This window comes from Notolepis coatsorum, assembly GCF_963971535.1.
Source record: "Notolepis coatsorum genome assembly, chromosome: 1".
Classification (NCBI taxonomy): Eukaryota; Metazoa; Chordata; class Actinopteri; order Aulopiformes; family Paralepididae; genus Notolepis; species Notolepis coatsorum.
The window spans coordinates 144,242,282-144,261,898 of NC_140165.1; the positions used below are offsets into that span (position 1 = coordinate 144,242,282).

Genomic DNA, 19,617 nt, shown 5'->3' on the forward strand with positions numbered 1-19,617 from the left:
CATATTGTATGTCATAACATGTCATGAGTATACTATGAATAAAAAGAAACCTCAATTCTACCTATTTGCATATAAGACTTGAGTACAGCACATGAGCCACGCCAGTGATGAGGTTGTGGTTTGCAAACTCGAGGATAAGAAGCAGGATGGGATACTCGCTGTGTCTCTTGTCTATTGTGGACTCATCACTGAGGCCCATCCAGTGAAGCAGCAGTGTTCGCATGGCTTCTGGAAACAACTCTGTAGCGAGTTCCTCTGCAGGTGGTAAATTTGTGATTTGCTCAATATGCTGAATTTTGAAGTCCTCCACCTGCTGACTGATGCTACTGTTGGCAGCATGGAATTGCTGTCCAAGCCAGCGTGCTATACAGTTGAGCAGGTCACTGGAGTACACAGAACCCTGATGGTTGGCCTCTAGCAGCGCCAACACAGTTTCTGTCACAGCCCTCTCCTCCTGTGTGCCAAACGTATATCGATTGATGTTCTCCACCAATACCAAGATGGTCTCCAGTTTGTGTGGGGCATGGTGACAAACTGAGGACAGCTTTTCCTCCAAGATGTGCAGTTTTCTTCGCAGATGCGATGAAATGACTTTGATGGACTCGGATTGCGAACCCTCTTCAGGGGGAAAGCAATAATCGTGGTCAGCTGAGGTATCACCAGAGGGACTTGTCTCAATCTGGCTCATATCTGCCAATTCCTTAACCAATTGGCAATGTGAGCGTGACGTCAGTTTAACCTTTAATTCTTCATCGTACATCTCGGTGATGCTCTTGGGTGTTGAGGGATTGCGCTGCACACTGAGGTTGTAATTCATTTTTAAAGGACTATCATTTATCCGGGACTTCCATACATCCTACGGTGAAAAAAAGACAATGAAGTAATTATGCGTTGCATTTCATTAACACTTTGACTGCCGGAAAACACTTTAACACGTCATTCCCGGCCATGCTCAAGTTGCCGGAGGACGCTTTACACGGATTCATATTTCCCCTCCGCTGGCCTGAGATCCACCAGGAGGACCCACTGAGCTCTCTGGCGGTTCAGGAGCGCCATCTGGTGGCCGATCGGCGCAATCGCCAAACAGGAAGTGCTATGGAGGTTGTGCTGGTCGGCCAAATTACTTCCGGGCACTCTGTTTGGCTACCGGGACTCGATCTCGACACAATACATAGCGATCGATTGCCAATAACTCGATAAACAACATGATTTGGACATATATACTATTATACAAGCTGGAAATGGACCCGATATTTCTACATACCATAATAGGTAAATGACTGTTCCACGCTCATCGCCCAACGGCGCGAGGAGGATACGGTAAGATTCAGCGTTATTTTTGATCGTATTCCATATAAACTGTTATGATGAACATATCACCCACACTAGATGAATGATATAACGCTGCCCACGGAATTATAAACGATCCCCCGCCCATCCGTTCATCATCAGATCATACGTAGATCATTCTAGAAGTACGTCCAATTGAAATTTTTTATATCGCCCCGATTGCCATCAAACTATTTCATCATCAATATAATGCATTTGGGGCTATATATCACGTTCTGGAGAAAGCTGCAGAAAGAGATGAAAACATACTTATACATTAGACCATACTTTACTATGAATATGTGAATGAAAAAGTTTAACGTTGCTACACAATGAACAATACATATAGGACTTTGAATGGGCCCTAATAATGGCAATGTAGCAATAGAATTTAAAAAGTTATAGCCCTGCAAAGAAGGGGTACTTAGCCATAGACAAATAGCGCTGGCAATCCATAGTTATTTTCCGGATTTCTGGCCGGCACCCATAGTGTTAAAGCCAACACATCAAACACACATGTAAAAGGTACCTGGAAGTTGTCCAGCACCGCAAGCTGCTCCTGTTTACTGTACATTTCAAAGGCGACTCGAAAAAGTCCTTGGATGCTGTAGAACCATAGGCTGTTATTGGCAGTAGGTACCCTCAAGCCATGGAACCTAAATACTGTCACAAACATGAGGGAGACGACAGTCAGCACTTTGTTTTATGTGCAACTTTATTGTACCACACTTATTAAGCTTTATTTGTACTGTAACACATAATCCTGAAAATCTAACTACCTGGTGAAAAATTTATTTTTGTGGCCAGTCCCTTCTTGGCAAACTTGGCATGGTGTCTGGGGTGGTTCTCTGTGCGGATGTCAGTATTAGAGAAGAGATCGGCTCCTAAAAAAAGAGGAACCATTGGACCCTGAAACAAACGGAAGAAGTGATTACTGAATGACCCAACCTCACCTTTGGAATTGCAGCCAGATACAATGTAGCAAAAGTCACTATAGCCATATTGTGTAGTTATTTTGGGTCCACGTGGAGGCGCTATAGCGCTTCCAATCTTGCCTTAAAGGACAATGCCACCCATTTAAAGAAACCCCATGTACCACGAAAATTCTAATATAATGTATGTGCCCCTGAGAGAAATCTGAGAACCATTGCACTTGCCATTCAAATCTAGGGCTGCTCATGGAGCATTGCTTTTGTGGAACCATTTTTTTTTTCACACCAGAAAGAGGTTTATATTCTAGTATGTTATGGTAAAGATGGGCAGGCTTGCCGCATGAATTAAATTAATACAATATTCAATCTCAATTAATTAAAGGGGTGGGTAGTGTGCAGCAAACTTACACTTTTCATAGTTTTTCCTGCATGATTGTGAAGTGGTGCATAGCACAGCATCTCTCTTGTTGGAATGTAAACCTCATCTGGGAGGAAGCATCAAACAAACATTACTGCTACAAACACTGCTACTCACCCTCACCTCGGTAGTACAATCTGCCAGCCTGAACGATGTTAGATTTACCAAATAAATAAAGCGAATTTTCCGTGAGCTCCCACCCCAGTGAGGTAACGTTAACTGGGTGGTTGTGCACACTGACATTGTTGGACTCAGACTCCCTCCAACTCCTAGAGGAACACCGTGGATTTCCTGAATATCAATGTATATCGAGAAAACTAAACTGGACCGGGTCACAATAATGTGTTGCATCCGCTTGGTTGTAACCACGTGACCTACAACGGCCAATGAATGACCGACGTAGCTATTTTCACCTTTGAACTCACGTACGTTCCGCTGCTGCCACCCAGCGTCTGTCTGCCACTACACAGAGCACAGCAAAGATGGCGGGGCTTGATTTTGGTGACAGTGAGCTCTTTCAACAATTGGATGACACTACACCTATGCCTACCCATATACGGTTCACAGATGGCGAAGAAGGTCCCGAAGACACCTGCCACCTCAGGAGCAGGTTAGGGGAGTGCGATGAGACTATCCGGAGTCTCGTAGAGGAGAATATCCTTTGTGTCGGCTGCACTGCATGCTAGCAGTAGCTAACGTTAGCTAGCGATGTTAACGTTAGCCCTCTCATAAATACATCATACGCTTATCATTGTACAGAATATAGCCTAACTGCAAAGGAAATCAGTAATGTGTGTTTATTATCTTAATCGTTTCCACCTCTAGCTATTTCCTTAACCTACAGTCTACATGAAGGACTCAAAAGGAAGCTCAACGTCTTCTCCAGGCCAAGGTAGGCCAACTATTACATTGACTGACACTGCACAGGCGAGCTTGTTTTGATTGATTGAAAACTTTATTAACAGATTGCAGAATGGGTACAATACAGTACAGCTCAATACACACATTTTTTTTTTTTTTTTTTATATTTTTTTTATTATTGCAAAACAAAAATTATTAAAAGTCAGTACTCAACACACAATGCATAATGAAACTTTCAGTTAAGGTGGTTAAAATACATGCAAGTACAGAAAGAAACAAGATTAAACAAAAATAGTCTATAATAACATTTTAACCGTATACAGTGTATATCCCGCGAAATTACTATTATATAAATGTTAGTATAGAATATACCCCTAATACCTATTTTCTAAAACCCTACACACATATGCTCCAGCTCGAACCCCCTCCTCCCGGACCCCCTCTTGGATAGTACCTCCATTATCCCTCACTCCTAACCAGACACTACCACTATAAGCTAGCTTTTATTCTCTCCACCACTTCTACCCACATTGACATTTTGGATTAATTGAGACCCAGAATTCTTGCTGTAGATATTTCTTGATATATAAGGAACCAAACTCTCCGGCACATTTTTCCGGTTGAAACCAGCGTGATGCGATCAGCTTTTTAGCTACTGTGATACCCGATAAAACCAATCTCTTTAGCTGTGGATTCACTGCAAACTCAAAAACATCATTCAATAGTAATACCGAGGGGTGTACAAGTATATTCCAAGATACGAGTATTGATAATTGTTGGGACACATCTTTCCAGAATGCCTTAACTGGTGGGCAGTCCCAATACATGTGCATAAATGTTCCTTCGTCCCCATTTGTACATTGGGAGCATTTGGAGTCTTGTTTAAGCCCCATTTTGCACAGCCTTATAGGAGTCAAGTATGTCCTGTGAATATAGTTCAGATTGATTTGTTGATGATCCGGGTTCCTTGATGTAAGTCGGACATTTGCCCAGGCTCCTTGCCAATCAAAGTCATTTTCCAGGTCTGGTATATCCCTCCTCCAGACTGTGTCTAGTTGAAGGGTTTCATACGAGGACGTTAGTAATTGATAATAAAAACCTGATACAAAACCTCCCAATGTTTCTCTTTCATAGAAAAATGTGTGGTATCTGTGGTGTTCGATTGGTATGAGTAATGGAACACCGTGTGACCTCAGACATAGCTTTAACTGTATGTAAAAAAGCCATGTGGACTCGATGAGGTTAAACTTTGTGCATATTTCGACATAACTGCAGAAGCCCTGGTTATTAAAAATATCCCCTAATGAGTGTATGCCTTGCTCTTCCCATATAGGGAATCTTATAGGGCGTTTTCCCATTAAGAGTGCATTGTTATTGAATATGGGAGTGTGCACACAATTGTTAAGGGGATGCAGACCAGAGAAAGACGTTCGTCTTGTTTACATCAGGGTCCCCCATTTTCAAATCATCAGGAATTGTGATAAAGGTTGGTCTTGTAGTAAATTTCAACCTTCTTTACAGTGGTGTCGTTGTTGAAAATGTGAAGATCGATGGGCCCCTCCTTCAGATCCTGTATGCGAACAGCAGCATCTCAAAGTAGGTGTTTCTCTTTGCTCAAATATGACCAGAATTATCTTTTGGAAATCTTCATTCACCCAAAATCTCTTACTGCTTTGAACTCTTTCAGAATGTGTCGTCAAGAAATTGAAGACTCTATTTGTGGTCTGATTCAGAAGTACCAGACGGAGGGGAATCAAAATGACTCCTCCTTCCAAATGAAACCTCAGGTATTCACCCAGATCACAATTAACTACAAGACATTAGTGAAGTTCAGTACAATTATGACATACATGCCTTAATGCTTTGTTTCTGTCATTCTGAAGCATTCGACTTTTGTTATTGAGGAAGATAAGAAGGTGAAGACCTCCAGTGGCATCAAAACCATCACAGAGGCCTTCAATGTCAGTATTTTATTGTTAATTTCCACTGATTTGTTGAAAACAAAAGATGAACTTAAGATGTGAGGTTAATAACATTTTCATGTTCTGAACCCCTCACCTTGTGTGATAGTCAACAGATACATAAAGAGGAACAATGGCTGTTTAAAAAATAAATAAACTACTTGTTTATTATACTGTTTATCTCTTGCAAAAGCTACATACTAATGTAAAGGTCTCTATAATATAGCTTACTAATTAAAATATCCAGGAAAACCTGACTTATTTTTCTCTTTTCACAGGTGGTTGGAAGTGTCTTGTATTTTACTACATTCTGTGTTGACAAGCTTGGACAACCATTGCTGAACGAAAACCCTCAGCTGACCGAAGGATGGGATGTTCCAACGTATCTTTTTTGTTATTCCTAAACTGATCACTGTGATTGGTGGATTCCAGGATTCACCAGACACAGTCTCTATTTTCTTTTGAGTAGAAAATAACTTGTTGGTTTATGTCTGTCAGAGGGGCTGGTCGAGTACACGAAGACATCAGCCATAGCACAACCTTTTGTTAATTTCTTACCCTATTTCTTACTTAGACTGTCTGCCTCCTTAAACTGTGTAGTGGCAGACAGACGCTGGGTGGCAGCAGCGGAACGTACGTGAGTTCAAAGGTGAAAATAGCTACGTCGGTCATTCATTGGCCGTTGTAGGTCACGTGGTTACAACTATTTCTTACTTAGACTGTCTGCCTCCTTAAACTGGGTATTTGCTCCTATAGCCTTCGGGATCACTATAGTCTGTTTAGTCATATTCTTTGTAGATTTTGTTTAACACAACCAGTGTCTGAACAAAGCTGTTTGTAAAGTCGTGAGAGACTGAGGGTCATCCAGCAAGGTGCTTATTTATTTAAATAACAAGAAACAACTTTAGCACTTGGCCCTCTGTTGACTAGATATGATGTGTACCTACCTTGTAGACTCGACCGCTGAGGAAATTATTGCTATGATGTGCTCTTCATGAACAAGATATAACTTCCTGAATGGTTGCAAAGCTATCAGCAGGTCTTCAACCAGGTTATTTCCTTGGATGGACAAGAGGTAGAGGTGAAAGACAAAAGGTGAGACTGGGAGAAAGAAACACTACTTGTAACGCAACATGTTTTCATCATTCACCTTATCCACGGCCTGCTGTTCATGTTTATTAAATAATCACGAGTGTGTCACTGTTCACTTTAGACCCAAGTCTATGTGTTTCAACTGTGGAGCAGGGACCCATCTCATACGAGACTGCCCTAAGGTGAGAAGAACCGAACACTAGTATGACGAGAACCCAAGTGAAACGTTTTCAGAACTCAAGATGTGACCATGCCTGTTTTCTATCTTAGCCAAAGGATATAGCTGCGATCAATGAAAGGCGGAAGGAGTTTTCTCAGGGCCAGGGCAGCCAGATCAGCCAGACCAGATACCACGCTGACGTGGAGGAGCGCTTCTCGAAATACAAGCCTGGAGTCATGAGGCAAGATGCTCAGACAATATGACTTTATTTCATCACAGATGAAGTTTGTTTTGTAAACCTTGTCTGATTTTAAGTTTCAAGTCTTGTTTACCATGTTTTTACGCTTTTGAATAGTGAGGAGCTGCTGACGGCCTTGGGCGTTGGTGCCAACACCCTGCCTCCTCTCATTTACCGCATGAGGCAACTCGGCTACCCACCAGGTTGGCTCAAAGAGGCAGAGATGGAGAACTCTGGTCTAACTCTATATGATGGAAATGGTATGTTTTACAGGCAGTGAAAATAGCTGTCCTCAATCAAACAGTTTTGGCCGGAGCAAAGCATTGATCATTTTCTGAATGAAAGGGAATTTAAATGTCGTCTTCCCATGTTCTTTCCCCCTCCTTCATAGCACCTCCTGATGGAAATTCAGCAGAGGATGCCAATGGGCAAAAACTCTCTTATGATGTGTCCAAGCTGGTAGATTTCCCAGGCTTCAATGTACCTGCGCCGCAGAGGATGACTGATGTAAGTCAACCATACAGGGCACAATTGACCTATCTCAAGCTCCGCCCCATCTTCTTGATCCTCCAATCGCAACTCTTGCTTCCCCGTGGGACAAACGAGGAAAGCAACAGCTGTGAAGGGATGAGAAAAGATGGCAGAGCTTGAGATGGAGCTCTAAGATTTGAATTTTAAGTCCAAAATCTCAGGCTTTTCTATAATTATTTCGAGCCGCTAATGTGATGCATCAGGTACAGACACATGATACATGCAGCGATACATGAAAACATTCACCATTATGTCATTGTCCAGCATAAACCTGTAGACTAAATCTGTCTCACCTTTTCTCTCTTTGCTTGACTTCCAGGATTATGTGCAACATGGGTCCATTCCAATGCAGAACAACCACATGAAGCACAACTTTGCCGCCTACCTGTCCAACAATTTTCCTTTGGTAATTCTCAGCCATGCCCTCAGTTGTCGGGTCTCTCCCCTAAGATAGTGCACCTTTTCCCCTTCTCTCTCCACTACCAAGGCCACAAACAATCTCATTTAGCAATCCTATTACAGTAGAATAGTAAAGAAGCTTTGCCTAAATGTTACATTTTCAACCCTTGTGTGGGTGTAACTTTGTGCACCCTAAAAGCATTGGAACAACCGTACTCTTTATAATGGCCAGCATTATAATGGCTTAGTATTGTTTTTTTGTGTTTTATTTTTGGTACTGAAAACAGTAGATCATCAAACATGAGATGTACGTCAACCCGCGGGCCGTAACGTTGATAAAGAATACAGATGAAAAGCTGTGCCCGAAATTAAGTATCTGAACAATAAACCGAAGGATGAACCAGTAAATGGACAGCTCACAAATGTCTTTCTGTAATGAAAAAGTTATTTGTCCAAGGAACTAATAAGAAAATGCCACCCCACGTGACAAACGCCTTAACTCATTGAAACCGGTATATGCAGGCTATATAATGCATTATTAGCAGGCGTTTTAGGTCTAAATGGGTTAATGAGTCTGGAGCAGTGGAGAAGAAAGGAGGCGAGGTTCAAGTTGATGAAGGATAAAAATCGGTGTATTGTGTGATGCAGGAGTAGGGAAGTGACCTCAAGAGTGTAGGCGAACCAAAGCGTCTTGAGGAGAAACCGGACTATCAACAGTATTGATCTTTATATTAACACATTGGTTGCCAGCACGGGGTGCGCGATTTATTGCTTGGTTGCCACCACTCTAGTCAATGAGAGGACGAGCACATTTGCGAATGCATAAACTATATCTTAAATTATGGCTATGTGTCTAATACAACCGTCGCTTATCAATGACTTGCTTGCAGTCAACATGTATGAAACGGATTGTTTTTTCATCAGTACATGTCCGTTTTATACCGTTTTGAATAGGAGTATAGTTTTGAAGATTTCTAGTGATTCCAGAAAAATCCGCGAAAATAGCCCTTTAGTGGAATACACAAAACACGTAATTTTTCGGCCTATTTATGAATCGTTTTCAAATAAACGCTAGATTATCGATAGTATATGTGTACTTATGCATGCTAGAGAAGCGGGCTGAAAAATCACTTATCTATGCCCTGCCTGGCGCTAACGTTACGCATACACACATGGGAGACACGTTGTGGTCAAATAAAGTCCTTACCTCACATCGGATGTTCTGCAAAAATATTAATCCAATTCCTGATCCCCATTCCAAATATCGATCGCGTTTATTCCAGTTCCCTCAGTGGATGCAATATTGCAATAGTCTCTGGTTACATGCCTCAGATGTAAAATGTGGAGCCCAGAGTTTTTTTCTCTCTCATGCATATCCATTGACTCCATTCCAATGGGTGCAATACCATCCGGGAGATGATGGGGGGCGGTATTTGCCCTTTTCAAGCTCAGAGCCAGCCCAATGATAACGTGAGGCTGGATGGATGAAAAATGAATGGATATCGCTAATAAAAGAAATAACGATTAAATAATGAGATTTCTCATCATTGCCACTCAACGCATGGCGGCCAACAACGAGTTTTCTCGTCATTGGCACCCAATGTGTTAATGGGTAAAGTGCTTAAACATGGTTGACTCCTCGTTTGTTGTCCTTTACAGCCCCTTTCTCTGTATTTCCTTCACCAAAGCAGATATTATTTGCATACTTTACCGTTTGAGATGGGAGATCATGTTTGTTGATGTAATGTAAAATGCCTTGTCGACAGCCTGATGCCACTTGCAACAAGAGGCAGCATGAATCTGACGGGTCTCATCAGCAAACCAAGAAAAGAAGGTCCACTCCTGACAGGAGCTCAGACATGGATCTCGACTCAGGTAGCTGTGTTATTATTCTATACACAAAGTATAATAATATTACTCTGATGCATGGCAGATTTTCTGTCTGTAATGCAGATTGCCATACATTAATACTCCATTCACTAGGGATGGGAATTGATAGGATTTTATCGATACGATTCCATTATCGATTCTTTATCGGTTCCTGATCAATTTGTAATTTAAATAAATAAATTGGAAATGCAACAGAACTAAGCTGGTTAGAATAACAACATGCAACTTGACATTTCTGATTGTCATTTATTGTTGAGCCCCCATGTCAGAAAAATACAAAAACTGTAAAAAATAAAACATTAACTATAGCCTACACTTAAATAATATAATGTATTTGAGATTCTCTTAAAATGTGTATTTTTTATTCTTAAACTAATTTAATCTATTGAACCGTAGTTGCATTCAACAGGTCGTTATTCCTCTGACTTCTCTGTCTCACACACGCACACACGCACACACACACACACACAGAGCTCCCTCCCCGGGCCCCTGTCCTGTAAGGTATTGGCTTGTGTTGCTACACGGACACATTTGTATGTTGCACGGTACTGCCTGGCTTACTGACTAGTAAACAAACACTCCGTCTCTTATTATATGTGAACTAAAGAGTACAAGGTTTACACAACAGCCCCCACCCGCTTTTTTATTGTATTTGTACCTGTACGATCCGCTGTCAGCTGTTTATCTCTCTCTGTGAGCTTGATTAACTTAACTAGCGTTAGCTCACGTTAGCTAGCGCTAGCTCCGCGGCTAATCTTAGCTTATCCTGAACTAAATCAATGACTAGGTTCTAAAGCATTAGAGTAGTTTTCACTGCACATAGAAGCAGCCAAACAGCGGGAGCATTTCGGGAGCATATGACCAAAACCCAGGCAATTTCGAGGCTTTAAGGAATCAAATAGTCTGCCATGGCTACATGCGTGGCGCTAACGTTATGCACAACTAAAACCTGGCAGCGATAAGGGAATCGATAGTCACGGAGGCACGTGATTCCAGGAATCGGATAATTAGGAACCGGTTCCCGTCGATTCCCATCCCTACCATTCACATGTCCCCTTTTTTTCTGAACCCCTTGAGTGTCTAGTCTGGTACACAAAGTGTTGCTCACTGACCGCGTTTGAGCTGTGAAAATACCCCATATACTGTATGACTCTAGGTTGCATTGTGAGCCAAGGCTAGATCTGGACCAGGATCCCTAGACCTGTTTGCATAACGATTCTAAGAGGAGTATTGATCTAGGGTCAGTAGGGATGGGAATTGATAAGATTTTATCGATACGATTCCATTATTGATTCTGCTTATCGATACGATTCTTTATCGATTCCTGATCATTTATGATTTACATAAATAAATTGGAAATGCAACAGGAAACTTGACATTTCTGATTGTCATTTATTGTTGGGCCCCCATGTCAGAAAAATACAAACTGTTTTTAACTATACACTTTTTTTTGTATTCTTTTTCCCCCTCCATTTTCCTCCGATTTTCTCCCATCCCAATGTTAGTCGTTATGCCAATTCCCAGTCCCCTTCCTGGTCGCTGCGCACTTACCCCCCACAGTCGGATCATCTGGGAGAGTGGAGGCTATCACGTGCTTCCTCCGACACACGTCCAGCCAATCAACCGCTTCTTTTCACCTGGCAGCGCGGATATTCTCCGAGAGGGCGTAGCGTGTGGAAGGATCACACTATCCCACTCAGGTCCCATCCGCGCTTAGCAGGCGCCCCGACCGAACTGTAGGAGTCGCTGTTTACAACGACCCGGACCCACCCCGCCAGCTTCTCCCACCCTCTAATACTGCCAATTGTATTAGTGTGAACGGCCAGCCAAGCTGGTGACAACCCCGGAGCTGTGAGCTGGATTCGAACAGGCGAATCCAGCTCACAGCTCCGGGGTTGATGACGAACGCAATCTCCGCTACGCCACCTAACCGTATTTGAGATTTTCTTAACACTTTCGCGGCCACTCTAATATAATGGTTGAGGGCCAGCTTTAGTAAACAAACGTGTGGCTTTTTGTACAGCTAAATCTATACTTTATAGTATTGCTATCTGTCCATTCTCATTGTCAATTGAGTGCATAAACTGTCCCTTCAAAATGGCTTAAAGAAAAAAAGATTAATCAATAGGTTCTAATTTTTTTTTATTTTTATCCACCTTTTCTCCCATTTTCTATATTTTCTCCCATCCCAATTTCGTATCATCCAATTCAACCCTCCCCTGTCACGAACGCCGTTTCTTGCCTCCCACAAGCCGGCTGCAATGTGGACTAAGTCATACATAGCACAAGTCCCCTCCGATACTTGAGGTAACAGCAGTCGCATCTTTTCACCTGCGCAGCTCGATTTCTCAGTGGCGAGGAGTAACGCGTGGGAGGCTCACGCTGCCCCCGACACTTCCTGATTCTACTGCGCAGGCGCACCAACCGACCTGTAGGAGTCGCTGTCCACAACGCCCGATCCCCACCCATCAGTTTCCCACCCCCTAATACGGCCAATGTGTATTAGTACGGACGACCAGCTAAACTGAAAGCAATGTGGAGCGCTGGGATCGAACAGGCGATCGCAGCGTCTCTGCATTCGTGGCGAGCGCCTTGCCCACTACGCCACGTAGCCGCCCAATAGGTTCTCATTTTATAGCGCCGTGAATATAAGCTTTATAGCGGATTTGGGCTAGTATATTTTCTGGAAGGCTAGTTATAGAGCTAATAGTTGCTAACGTTATATCCAATGGCATTTCCGTTCTACAGATGTTACAGAAATAACTCAAACTGCATATGATCCGGACGATCCCAAAGCATGTATGCATGAAAGGGGGGGGGGGGGCGGGGGACGTTGTTTATTATTATTGATTACCAATAACCGTGTTCGTCAGTAGCCACATACGCTTGTCGGCTGGTTGAGTATCATAGCAAGCTCTGATCGCGCTGTAATTTACGTGAAAAAGATGTTACTATGAGCCGGTGGGATCCCCCCGAGCATTTCCCCGTTATCGATCGCCATCTGGTAGATCGATATGTCCATTGGCTGATGATAAATCCCCTTATTGCATGATGAAATCTGCAATTCGAAACGTAATCCAAGCTACAGGCTGCAGATCCAGAATCGTGCTACTCAAATCTCCGTTGAAAGAAAACAAAGAGACTGATCCGTTCGCCCACAGGGCACATTGCAGTAGCGCGATAGCGCCCCTAAGAGGATCTGGCCGGTATTTCACATTGTCGAATTCATAGAGTAGGGAAGATCTGCAGTGCCGCTCGGCGACCTTGAACAGGTTATTAAAATGGAATAAAAGCTTTCATGTAATTAATAATAATACAAAAAAAATTGATAAAAAAAAATGGAATAAAAGCAATAACAACTTCCCACGGATATCTCCGTGATTCTGTCCACAACGCATGGATTCGAAAGCCGGATATATCCGTGCTTTGTCCCCAATGTGTTAAACTAATTTAACGACCTGTTCAATGCAACTACAGTACAATATCTTAAACTAATTTAATCTATTGAACTGTAGTTGCATTCAACTGGTCGTTATTCCTCTGTCTTTCAGAAGAAGACACACACACAGATGGCTCCTCCCCCGCTAGCCCCCACCCTCTTCTAGTCAGCCTGCTGTTCTCTCTCTCTCTCTGTGTGTGTTTGTGTATACGCGGAGCAGCGTGTATGGGGCAAGGTTTAGCTAGCGTTAGCTCCGCGCGGCTAACGCTAGTTTACCCCGAATTAAATGAATGACTAGGTTGCAAAGCATAGTAGTTTTCACTGCACATAGAAGCAGTCAAACAGCGGGATCATTTCGGGAGCATATGACCAAAACTCAGGCAATTTCGAGCCCTTAACACATTGGATGCCAAGGGACGCTTTTTGTCATTAGTTCATGCCGACCTTTGAGTGCCCCCGACGCTATATAGCGTCTGTTTGCAGTTTTTTTTTAATTTATTGGCGATTTGAATTCATATTTCATCAATCGAGCCTCGGGTTAGTGCTGCAGAGTCTCTCTGAGCTCAATTGGGAAGATACCGCGCCCTATCGTCTCTCCCTGTGTAACTGCACCCCATTACTTTAGATTGATGCAGGGGGAGTGGTCAGTTTGCTCATTTTACTTTTCCGTCGAGCCAACTGAAGAGACCAAGTGATCGCCGGCCATCAGAACAGCGACGATTATGTATTTACAGTACCAACACTGTAATCAATAAGCGTGATCGATATTTGGAATGGCGATCTGGAATTGGAATAATCTTTTTGGATAACATCTTATCTCGGGTAAGGAATTTATTTTACCAGTCTTAGGATAATCAGACCTGTTTTCACGGAGATATAAGCTTTTGCCCTATGCGTGTGTGCGCGGTGATTCCTGATGAGGAAATGAGAGAATCGATTTTTCAGCCCGCCTCTATAGCGTGCATAAGTACACATATACTATCGATTAGGGCTGACCTTCGAAGCTTTTTTTGGCAATCGAAGCTTCCGGGCCGAGCTTCGATTTTAATTCGAAGCTTCGAGAAAAGAAATGTATTAATTATAATTATAATTTTTTTTTTATTCTATGTTGTGGGACTTGTACAGCACTTTGGTAAACTTTGCTGTTTTTAAATGTGCTCTATAAATAAAGTGGATTGGATTAATTAATTAAGTAGCCCCTTTCGTGACGCAGCCAACAAGGTTTCACTCAGCTGCGCTGCCTGGGTGTGCCATCGAACTAAGCTTCAAAGTATTTAAGACAGCCCTACTATCGATAATCTAGCGTTCTTCGGAGCCTGAGGGGGTGATTTTTTGGAGGAGCAGAGAGGGAGACAGACAAGAGGAGCAGAGAAGAAGGAGATAGAGACGATAGTAATGTGTTATGAAGATGAGAAGAAGAAGAAGAAGAAAAGTGTAAACAATCAAAAGTGGATTTACCAGAGACCATACTATGGAAACCATACTACTAGCGTAGTATAAGAACTGCGGAGGGCAGTAATACGCCACGATGCGTCTACACTGCCGGAAATTCTAAAGAAGAAGAAGATAATCTAGCGTTTATTAAACGATTCATAAATAGGCTGAAAAATGACCGTTTTTGTGTATGCTAGAATATTCCAGTAAATGCCGTTTATCACAGTCTATATATTTTCCTTAAACGAGGGCTTTTCAAAATGCTATAAAACGAAAATGAACCGATAAAAAAACAATCCATTTCGACAATGTTGACTGCAAACAAGTCATTGATAAACGACAGGCAGATTAGACACATAGCCATAATTTAGGAGAGAGATTATGCGTTCACAACGCTATCATTGAAGTGGGTGCTGGCATTCAACGGGGTTTCCAATGTTAAATGGCTGGCACTCAAACTGTTAAGGAATCAAATAGTCTGCTCTATGGCTGCATGCTAACGCTAACGTTATTAAATGCGCAACGGTCTGGAAAACATGGCAGCGATGAGAGGAATCGATAGTCACGGAGGCATGCGATTCCAGGAATTGGACAATTAGGAACCGGCTCCCAACGGGAACCGGTTTTCGATTCCCATCCCTAAGGGTCAGTGCTTAGGTCACATGTCCATAGAACTTAACCAACTCGTCTCATATAGGCATATATACAGTCCCTGGTCTTATTATTATTATTATTATTATTATTATTATTATTATTATTATTATTATTATTATTATTATTATTATTATTTTATTTTTAGTTATTACTTTTGGTGTAATTGTCTCACTTCAACTTTGTTTCTGTCTCTCTCTCCCAGACTCGGGAACTCCCCGTCGTAGTCAGGGCTCAAGTGGGTTCCAGTTCCAGCCCCCACTGCCCCCTGGCTCACCTTCTTCCTTTGGTTCGCCTCCTCCCTTACCCCTGGGCACACCACCTGCTACTCCCACTCGGCCACCTCTCCCTAAAGGTACACCTCCTCCCACACCTACCAATGGCTCTCCAGCTCTGTCTGCGCGTACATGGGGAGGAGCTGAGGAGACCGCCAGTGCACCGGAGGATGGCCTGACGCTGGAGGAGCTGGAGGAACAGCAACGGCTGCTCTGGGCAGCCCTGGAAAATTCTGACACGGCCACCAACAGTGACTCTGAGACACCTGTTATGGGAACACCTGTGCCCAGCTCACCGAGTGTTTCCACGCCTGCCCACGTTGACACAGAAACGGAAATGGAAGAGGGGGAAGCTGAAGGAGAGGCTGACGCAAAGGGATCTGCAACAGCCGCCTGTCATAATGGTGAAAAGCAGATGATACCGGAGTTGTCCATTAAGAGTGAAAACAATGGCTCTGAAAGTCCTGGTCCAAACAAAGCCCAAGAGGACAGCCCTCGGAGTCCTGGTCTAGTCAAAGCCCAAAAGGACAGCCCTCGCAGTCCTGGTCTAGTCAAAGCCCAAGAAGACAACCTTGAGTGTCCTGGTCCAGTCAAAGCCCAAGAGGACAACCCACAGATTCCTGGTTCAGTCAAAGCCCAAGAGGACAACCCACAGAGTCCTGGTCCAGTCAAAGCCCAAGAGGACAACCCACAGAGTCCTGGTCCAGGCAAAGCCCATGAGGACAACCCACAGAGTCCTGGTCCAGTCAAAGCTCAAGAGGACAACCCACAGATTCCTGGTCCAGTCAAAGCCCAAGAGCACAGCTTTCTGAGCCCAGTCACCTCAACTCGCAGAGATTTAGATGAAGATTCTCTAAGGAAGGTATCGGCAGTTCCCCATCGGAGTAAGTTTGCAGCTGGCATTGTTCCTTTTGAGGAAACACCAGAGTTTACAGAGGTTGCAGAAGCCACAGGGACATACTTAAGAATTAGGGACTTATTAAAAACCTCCCCAAGAAATGTGGCCAGATTCAAAAAGTGAGAAATGATTGTTGTGTCTGAAAATACAGGGAGTCATTTTATATTTGATTAAGTATTTTTTTAACACGTCAATGGTTACCATATACCCAATCTTCTAGAAGTCTAAAACAGAAGTTGGTATTCAGTTGTGACCAGTCGATCAAACTTTATTTTTTATTTTTTAATTGTTTCTTTATTTTGTATTTTATACCAAACGTAATGTTTCTGCTGTGTTTTGAATTAGTGAAAAACAAGGACGGAGGGGCTTTAAAAAAAAAACGCCCTATAATATCGGTCAGTTGTATACAGAAAGCCATTTTTGTGTCATTGGTAATCCTTGTTGATTGATTTTATTTTGATCATCTAAAGATCTAGTAAGATCTTCTGATCATTATCTGTTTTTATTGTGAAATCTTAAAATTTCTATGGCATTTTCTATTTTCTATCCGAGGCATATTCTGAAAATAAGCAAGTAGCGTCGTATCATATGTATTTGGTTTTCAGCTGCCAGCCTTAGCTACTTCAGTGTTCTGAGGTGTAGAAATAAAATTGTCAGTCAACGCTATGGTTGAATGGACTGGATATATAGGTATGGTTGTATGTTATGGTGTCAAATTGTACACTGGTTTTGACAATAAGACATTTGTAAATGTGCTAAAATGGAAAATCTGTGCTCAAATAGAATTCACTCATTAATTTTATGTTGAACTGTTGAGTCTAGATTTGTGAACACAAGCTTCAATGGGAACCAAGATGGTCTGTCATTGAGTGATGACACCTTCACAGATTCAGTAAGGGGTACCACATTTCATTTTTTTTCTTTTTTTTTTTTTACACCCCGTATTCCCGTTTCATAACTTAGCATTATTACAGTCAAAGTAAGTAAGTTAACAAACACTCTGAATCCATAGCTTCAGTCTTATCAATCAATTCATTGTTTAGGGATCATCTCCTTTTTGTTTCATTGTTCAGGGATCATCTCCTTTTTGTTTCGTGCCTCAAGTTTTGGCTCTTGACATCCCAGATTAGAAGAACCTTGGTTCTCTGGTTTTTACATTTGGTGAACTAAAATGTATTTGAGCTGTGTTAAGATTACAGTGGACTCTATTTTACTCTGGATTTTCAAATGACAATTATGGAAGAAGCAATAAAGTGAAGCAGGTCTTTTATATGGAGTGACTTGTACTAAATCAGAAAGTATAAATCATGCAATGTTTCCTGTACTTGTCATTACAAGGGGGCAGAAAGACATATATGTAGGAAAACCCACATATCAACTCCTAAGCCTTGATCTGCATAAATTCCCCCACTCTGTCCACCACTGAATGGGGGAAAGGTTGCAGCATCTGTTTAATTGAATATTCTTCTAGAATTACATGTGAGCAGGGAAGCGTAGTTGCACACAGGGCAGGAAACTAACTTTTCCATGGACTGCAGTGCCCACAGTAGCTGGTGGTTCCAGGCACGTTCATTGATCTACCAGCCAAATAATTTTTTTTGAATAGAATGGTTGTTTACTTGGCAACGTGTGTTGTAGTATAGAACAGGGGTTCCCAAACTTTTCAGGCCAGGGCCCAGAAAATAAGGCGTCAGAGAGCCGCGGCCCAATGCACATCGTCTGCTTTTTTTTTTATTTTTTTATTGCCAGGCGACCGATTTTTTAAGCCAAATATCACTTCAATCCTATTAAGTTAGTTCAAGTTAGTTATTCATTTATATGTGCTATTTATGAGAGGGCTAACTTGTTGCAAAATAATAATGATAATAATAATAGCCTCATTAAAATACTATTGTTGCTTCGGTTGTTTTCAGCGTTTTATGTGCATAATCTGTTATTTAGTTTGAAATGTTCGTTGAAATAAGTAGATTTTTCGTTTTTGTTTATTTATTAAGTTAATATAAAACCATATAGTCACATTTTAGAATACAATAGAATAGAATTTTAGAATACAACTAGAAACACTGTCCTGGCCTGCTTCTAAGTTCAGTGGCCTGACAAAAAAAAAAAAAATTATTTTTTTTAAATTTTTTTTAAATCATCTCGCGGCCCACCCGTGGCTGCTCGCGGCCCACCTTTGGGTCGCGACCCCGACTTTGGGAACCACTGGTATAGAACACAAACTTACCAGCTGGTGTTAATGGGTCCTTGAGTGGGTTTTAAACACGGCTCCAGCTAAAAAGTTTACCCATAATACCTTAAAAATACCTGCTTTAAGGGCGGCTACGTGGCGTAGTGGGCAAGGCGCTCACCACAAAATCTGGAGACGCTGGGATCGCCTGTTCGAGCCCAGCGCTCCACATTTGCTTTCAGTTTAGCTGGTCGTCCGTACTAATACACATTGGCTGTATTACGGGGAGGGAAACTGAAGGGTGGGGATCGGGCGTTGTGGACAGCGACTCCTACAGGTCGGTTGGTGCGCCTGCGCAGTAGAATCAGGAAGTGTCGGGGGCAGCGTGAGCCTCCCACGCGTTACTCCTCGCCACTGAGAGATCGAGCTGCGCAGGTAAAAAGATGCGACTGCTGTTACCTCAAGTACCGGAGGGGATTTGTGCTATGTATGACTTAGTCCACATTGCAGCCGGCTTGTGGGAGGCAAGAAACAGCGTCCGTGACAGGGGAGGGTTGAATTGGATGATACGAAATTGGTATGGGAGAAAAAATATAGAAAATGGGAGATAAAGTGGATAAAAAAAAAAAAAAACTGCTTTAAGCATATTCAAATATTTTGTCACCAGTGATTCTCAGACATTTTCATTTCAATGACCCTCACATCAATGTGTATTAGGCTGTGGACCCCTATTTCTCTTGTCCAGAGATAATTTTTTTGTTATTATATAATAAAGAATCCCATAATTATACCATAGATAGGTTAAAAATAAAGCAATTATCTCATTGGGTTAACTTCTAGTGAATGAGATGGTTAAATCAATCTAATCTTCATTTAGCTGTTCTGTCCAATGGGGCCCCAGGGGGGGGGGATCCCTCTGGACGCATGTGTCATTAGTGT

At 42.4% G+C, this 19,617-nt stretch overlaps 2 protein-coding genes across 3 annotated transcripts; one reads left to right on the top strand and one right to left on the bottom strand.

Moving 5' to 3' along the window:
* Nucleotides 1–61: 61 nt before the first annotated feature.
* Nucleotides 62–2,951, bottom strand: LOC311238620 (uncharacterized protein; the record flags this gene model as incomplete). Of its 2 annotated transcripts, XM_084326750.1 has the most annotated exons (5): nucleotides 2,845–2,951; nucleotides 2,670–2,746; nucleotides 2,109–2,238; nucleotides 1,859–1,992; nucleotides 62–856 (listed from the first exon to the last, which is right to left on the bottom strand). In XM_084326750.1, the coding sequence occupies exons 2-5, from the start codon at nucleotides 2,718–2,720 to the stop codon at nucleotides 62–64; spliced, it is 1,110 nt and encodes a 369-aa protein (XP_084182876.1). In that variant the 5' UTR covers nucleotides 2,721–2,746; nucleotides 2,845–2,951. The 2 variants fall into 2 exon arrangements, with proteins under 2 accessions (XP_084182876.1, XP_084182877.1); XM_084326751.1 differs by lacking the exon at nucleotides 2,670–2,746 and having other exon boundaries at nucleotides 2,803–2,917.
* Nucleotides 2,952–3,160: 209 nt separating this feature from the next.
* On the top strand, nucleotides 3,161–18,138 carry zcchc8 (zinc finger, CCHC domain containing 8). Its single transcript, XM_084317292.1, has 14 exons — nucleotides 3,161–3,333; nucleotides 3,529–3,571; nucleotides 5,062–5,136; nucleotides 5,228–5,327; nucleotides 5,424–5,501; nucleotides 5,780–5,883; nucleotides 6,531–6,596; nucleotides 6,715–6,775; nucleotides 6,864–6,994; nucleotides 7,109–7,251; nucleotides 7,383–7,498; nucleotides 7,842–7,928; nucleotides 9,688–9,796; nucleotides 15,541–18,138. Exons 1-14 carry the CDS (start codon nucleotides 3,162–3,164, stop codon nucleotides 16,629–16,631), a joined length of 2,376 nt encoding a protein of 791 aa, XP_084173418.1. The 5' UTR covers nucleotide 3,161; the 3' UTR covers nucleotides 16,632–18,138.
* The last annotated feature ends 1,479 nt before the right edge of the window (nucleotides 18,139–19,617 follow it).

Coding starts and splice junctions, on each gene's coding strand:
- zcchc8 (XM_084317292.1), top strand. CDS start 3,162: ATGGCGGGGCTTGATTTTGGTGACAGTGAGCTCTTTCAACAATTGGAT. Junction 5,328..5,423: donor CCTTCCAAATGAAACCTCAG/GTATTCACCCAG, acceptor GTCATTCTGAAG/CATTCGACTTTTGTTATTGA. Junction 5,502..5,779: donor CCATCACAGAGGCCTTCAAT/GTCAGTATTTTA, acceptor CTCTTTTCACAG/GTGGTTGGAAGTGTCTTGTA.